This window comes from Protopterus annectens, chromosome 7.part0 (assembly GCF_019279795.1).
Source record: "Protopterus annectens isolate FY-2018-M chromosome 7.part0, PAN1.0, whole genome shotgun sequence".
In the NCBI taxonomy this organism is placed as follows: Eukaryota; Metazoa; Chordata; order Ceratodontiformes; family Protopteridae; genus Protopterus; species Protopterus annectens.
This window is the reverse complement of record NC_056739.1, coordinates 69,273,857-69,279,856: the sequence shown is the minus strand read 5'-3', so window position 1 is coordinate 69,279,856 and position 6,000 is coordinate 69,273,857. Positions and strand designations below refer to the sequence as shown.

At 43.7% G+C, this 6,000-nt stretch overlaps 1 protein-coding gene across 1 annotated transcript in view; it reads right to left on the bottom strand.

Moving 5' to 3' along the window:
* Window positions 1–2,508: 2,508 nt before the first annotated feature.
* The window catches only part of LEMD2 (LEM domain nuclear envelope protein 2), a 592,375-nt gene continuing 588,883 nt past the window's right edge, over window positions 2,509–6,000 (bottom strand). Inside the window, exon 9 of the mRNA XM_044076486.1 lies at window positions 2,509–5,858. Within this exon, the coding sequence (XP_043932421.1) occupies window positions 5,705–5,858 (154 nt within the window). The 3' untranslated portion in view covers window positions 2,509–5,704. The remainder of the gene's footprint in view (window positions 5,859–6,000) is intronic.

Here is a 6,000-nt window from a genome sequence, read left to right as displayed (position 1 = left end):
TTTTAAGCACCACTTCTGCTTTTTCCCCAAACAAGCACTCCTTATCTAGGGGTGCATCAATAAGCTTAGACTTGACATGATCAGGGAGAGGTTGTTCCTTCAGCCATGCATGTCTCCTAATAACGGATCCTGTCAGTGCTGCCCTGCTAGAGGCTTCTAGGGTGTCATATCCACATTGTAATGAGTGTTTGGCCACTTGACAAGCAGAGTACAGACCCGACACTTGCAGCAGCTGGAGAGGCCACAAAAGTTCCTCACCAAAAGGATAAAGGGTCTCAAACATCTGTCCTATGCTGCCCGACTGAAAGAACTCCAGCTCTATTCAGTGCTCGCCACTGCTCAGAGGTGACCTTTGCCTAACATACAAGGCCATGTCAAACCCAGATTTGATGAATATGCTTCACCTCAAAAATCTAGATCCCAGAGCCACAAGGGGGAGACTTAAACCTCGACACGGCTATTAATAGGGCGTGCTGGAGGGATAGATTCATCACCAAAGACTCCTATGCTGTGGAATAAAATCGGTATATGTGAGGCAGAGCACCTCGCTGGCCTTGTTCAAGAGAAATCTTGACCAATGGATGGGAGATCGCAGATATACCCCAGGGATTACCTCAGTGTCACTGCTCAACAGAGGCACAGCAAAATAATGGGTATAGTTCCCCATACTAAAGGGGTGGCGTAAGCCACAAAACTATGGGCTAGGCTTGTAAATGCCCTCGGGCAGATAGCCTAGTATGAACCTATGAAACCTATGAACCTATGAGTGTAGTAATTCTCCCAGCTCTTTTGAATTGGCACAGTCAGGAAAGGTATCAATCTACTGTTTTAATAGTTTCAAAGTGTGTTGTTGATATTTTAACATATGGAACCGACAACGGAGTGCTCCGATAGCAAATGTTGCAGAGGAGTATACTTTTTTACCCCATCTGTCCAGAGCTTTGTCAGAAGAGAGGATTCTTGGCAGAACTAGTCTTAGCTCCTTTAGGTGTGTGTGTAATGACCTCTGGGTCTGTAGCAGCATTTCTGTACAGGTATTTGTGAGAATCCGGTACTCTGTAGTACTTTTCAGGTTTACTGGGAGCAGGAGGGAGTGCGTCAGGGGCTAAGCTGGATTCATGGAAAACATCATCCACCACTTCTAAAATAGGGGGGATGGCCAGGGGTCTTTGCTGGGGCAGGTCCAGAAACTCTCCAAGTCTTTTCATAGACTGTAGGAAGTCCTGAGATTCCCAATGGAAATGTTCCCTGAGGGAGTAAAGGGTTCCCCCAAAGGAAAGGAGGGGAGGCAGAAGGGGTGGATTCCTCTGCATCTGAATCCTCATAAGCAGTTAATGGATGCTGTTCCTCTTCAAAAACTGAACAGTCAGATTCCTCAGAATCCTCTTCTGTCAACTTCTGGAGAAGGGTGCATTTTTCTTTTAGAAGTTGTGGCCTGACTACCCCGGAAAAGGGAGATGAGATCCTCCGTCATTTTAAGCATTTCTGCTTGGGGCGGTGGAGCAGTAGCAAAAATGGTGGCTAGAAGCAGATTTCCTAGGAGTGGCCTGGCTTCTAGGCCTGACAGAATCCATCGGTCTGAGAGAAATGGTAGTCTGATGAGAAGACGTCAGTTTTTGTCTGGATTCAGCAGTGCGAAAGGCCTCCTCGGAAGCTGGTGCCTGTGTTGCGGCTCCAGACCCAACCGAGGCAGAGACAGCCAAAGGCTCGGAAGATGAAGAAGATTTCTGCGGCATACCAGACTCTGAAAAGGTCTCGGTAGAGGCCTGCGTGGATATCGAATCGGACATCAGGGGCTGAGAAAGCACCTCACTGAATTCCGGACAACTGAAGACCTGCTTAGCGGTAGTGTTGTCAGAAGGCTTAGCCTTATGTGGTCTGTCTCTATCTTTATCTCTACATTTTTTCGAAATGTCCACAGATTGTTGGCTGACAGATGCCATATCGGAATGCGAAGACGGAACACGAAAATAACTGTCTACAAAAAGAGCTCTACGGTGAATGGTTCTCGCATTAAAGAGGGCAGAGAACCGGCAACTGGGTACATCGTGGTCTGGGCCTAAACAAGTGACGCAGTAAGAATGGAAGTCTCGGTGTGGGATCTGTTTTCCACAGGCAAGACAATTGTTAACTTTTTTGGACATTGGTTTTTGCAAGAAAAAAGGATCCCCAACAGGGTACTTGGCTTTAGACGTTTTCAGCTGAAATTCGACTTCTGGTAGCGACCGACCGGCACTTGTGCGAATTGCTTCTGCTACAGGCTCCACAGCAAGAAAGACTGATGTAATGACGTCGGCTGCCTTCCTTTATAGCACTGATAACCTGATGTCAGACTACAGGCGACTGCAGCCGATGCAAAAAAACACTGACTCTGGTATTTGGGCTGGCCGAGGGCTACCACAGCAGGGATAACCCACAGGTGATGACTGCAACAGTGAAACACGAAGAACATCAGTGATGTTCAATATTTGCTCTTCCCCCACATTTTCAATCTTTTTTTCTTTTTTCTGATGTGTTGGCATAACGAGTGCCAGCATTTCAACAGGGAGTCATTAGATACGCGATTTCTCACTGGCAGAACTGAAGACTTCATCAGCAGCAACAGTTCCTGGCTGTCAGTCCCTTTATAGCTGATTTTCTTTACAATATATAACCATGTATGATGACCGCTTGGACCATCCAAACCACCCCCTTACAGCATTTGACTACTGCTGCAATAAAGAAATACCTTCATACTTTTCTAAGATTAACAGAAGACTTATGACAACAACAAGCAACCAATACTTGTGTACATAAACATGGGAGATGTGAACCTACAACACTGCAGTCTTCTCACACACTCACTCATTACAGGACACTTCACTGTGGGATTGCATTAATCAGGACATTGGGAACATCACTGTGTGCAGCCACTTTTTCTGACCATTACGTGTTGGCAGCAGTGCTGCAGCTGGAGCATGCTCTGTGAAGTAAATCATAACAGTGGTGTTTAAGTTCCCTGGTTGGAGAATATCAGCAATGGCACAGTGTGGCACAATGCCAGCTCAAGCATCTCCTGCGAACCCTGCTTTAAGGGAAGACGAGAAAACAGGACTATAATTAGACAGTAAATAATATATTTCACAGCATCTCATCACTTCTGTAGGACAGCTGTCAACTGACCTTCCTTAGAAGCTTAGCATAGTATGTATCTTATGGTATGCCCCTCACCCAAATATCAATCTTGGCTCAACTATTAAATGCAATTCATAATTCTTTCCTGTATTACAATAACCCCCCCTCCCCAAACCACAACTCACCACTATGCATGGATGACTGCAGTCTCCATTCTACTAACCAGTGATCAGTGTAGGGTAAATGCCCTCCTCTGTGGCCAAACACCTCACAGACAACAGACAGCACTATCTCTGCCTCCACATTTACATGTGACAGCTGAAAGTTCTTCATCCTTATCCCCTCAAAACACCACATAGAGCCTCTGTAGCAGTCCAGCCAAGGTCCACAACTTTTGCACCAGATAGCTACAGAATGAATGCTGCAGCTTACCCTATGACAACAGTCTCACTCAGAGTTCCTTCCACCAATAAACCCGTGAATGTGGCACAAATACAGCAGCACTTTTAGGCCACTGAGCAGACACTGCAGCTGCAACCTCAGTCCTAGTACCATGTCTTACTCTCCTGCCACCACAGACATCACTGCCACAGAACCACTCTAACATCTCTGTCAAGAAATGCTGAGAAAATTACATGCACACAGGCGCACACACTGTCATGTCGCTTGCTAGAACCACCTTCTTGCTAGAGCCAATCAGTAGTAACAAAAGGAAAGCAAAGAAAAAACACATGCACAGTAAGCTCACACTGCAGTAATGAGCTAATCAGTAGCTACAAGAAAAGTAGGGACCAGTCTGAATCCAGGAGTACAAAACAAAATAATTTTAGCAACGTGGATATATTGCAGCAAAGGTAATATAACAGAAAGTGGAAAGGTAAAGTTTTAGGGAAGAGTAATTTTGATATTTTAAGGAATGTACTCTTATACATGATAACATCACCAAGGGAATTTTCATAATTTGGGAAAAATGCAGTGCAGAGTGACTTCACATACATACGAACAGTGCAAGCTACTAAAGTTCAGGACACATACTGAAAAGAGTAAAGAATAAAGGCAAGCTGGCACAGACAGATCAAAGACATCTATACTATTTGCAGCAGTCATAAAAATGACAGGTTTATAAGTGCAATGATGCTTAAAAGTTGGACCCAGTCAGAGAATAAGCTAGTGCAAGCTGGCAGTGGGTAATGGACAGTGCAACCTACAGAATGTTTTACATATGAAAAGGAGAAAGGGAAGTGTCCACTACTTCGTGGGTGACCCATGTATGACTGGAGAAGGGAAAGCACAGAGTGATATACAATAGCATGCATTAACAGGCATACTTCCCATTTCCATACTGTCAAGTCCTGCAGGTAAGGGGACTGAACCTGATATAAAGGGGTGATGCACTATGCCTGTGAAGTGGCACTAGTGATTTGTTTCTTTTTCCTGCTTGCCATGTCACTAACATCTGCTCACCTCTAACAGAATAATCAGGAGTTTATCAGCGTAAGAAGTGTCCCTCACAGCTATAAAACACTGGCATGGCCATCAGCAAAAAACAGGAAGAACAGCTAGATTAATACAACAGCATGACCGGCACATACAAAACCCACAACACCTTCATAACAATGTGACTGTTAAAACAGCATTAACCAAGTTTTAAAATCTATTCAACTGTAGTGTGAAAGACATAAAATGAACACAAACCAGTAAGAAATGTATCCATTAGTGCCAAAACTACAGGAAATTACCACCACCCAAGTACCTTCACAGAGAATGTCCACCTCTCATCCTCTAACACCCTTCCATGACACTGTCAGAAAGCATGTGGGTTGCTAAGCTGCTCCTTGAAGCTGCTACATGGTTGGTTAGGATGGGAATGATGATGGACAGCCTTCATCTCTCCTCCTAAGTGAAGCATCCTACCTAATCAGTTGTCTACATCAACATTTGTGCAGGGCATGTAAAGTCTATGTGCAAACTAACAGTGTTTTGACACAGAAACTTGTCACTGTGGTTAGCCACAGTTTGTTTTACTTTAAGCCCACACTTGGACCCACTATGCTTTCCAGTAAAACAATGGAGGGAATGCAAACCATCACAAAGTGCTGTCACTGCAGCACTTGGTCGTACAGTTTTTCCAACTGCATACTGATTGACAAAAGTGGCAACAATATTTACACTGACAATGCATCTGCCAAAGACAGCTCTCAGATTGGCGTTCCAAGTAGCATATACTTACTGCTAAAAAATAGGCCTTAAATGAATAGATCAGTTCCAAAACACCATTTTTGCTATTTGTTCTTTTGCGACTCTTCCAATAAGTAAATAAATCCAACACAACATTGTTGCTATTTGCTCTTCTGTGACTCGCTATCAATTTTTTTTTAACATTACCAAACAGATTTTTCACTTATTCTTTACTTTGTCCAAAATTAAAATGTTATTCTGGAGTCTTGTGATGACCTGAAACTGCTCTGCAGTCTTAAGGTGTAGGCATCGTGAATGAGAAACATTCTAGGCCTTGGTCCATGCTCCTTCCCCACAAAGTCACTACTGCAGAAGACAAAGCAGGCTGTCTGCTTTCTACAGGGCTTCATTTTTAGAACCGTAAATCAGAAGGGATGGAAGCAGCCTGGGTCCATCTCCACACCAGGAAATCCTCTCCTTCTATTTGTTTAGACTCTGTACGGATCCGTGACTCATTTGATGCCAAGAAATCCACAGCTCTATCCCATATCTTCTTCATTTTCCTCCTATGTAAAAGGGAAAAATTGTTTTACCAAAATATTGCTAAAGATAAAAATATACAGTCAGTTGTCATCAATCCATTCAATCTAGTTACTAAAAACTCATCATTACATGTAACAATGTTTGTTTTAAAAAGTGAATCAAGGA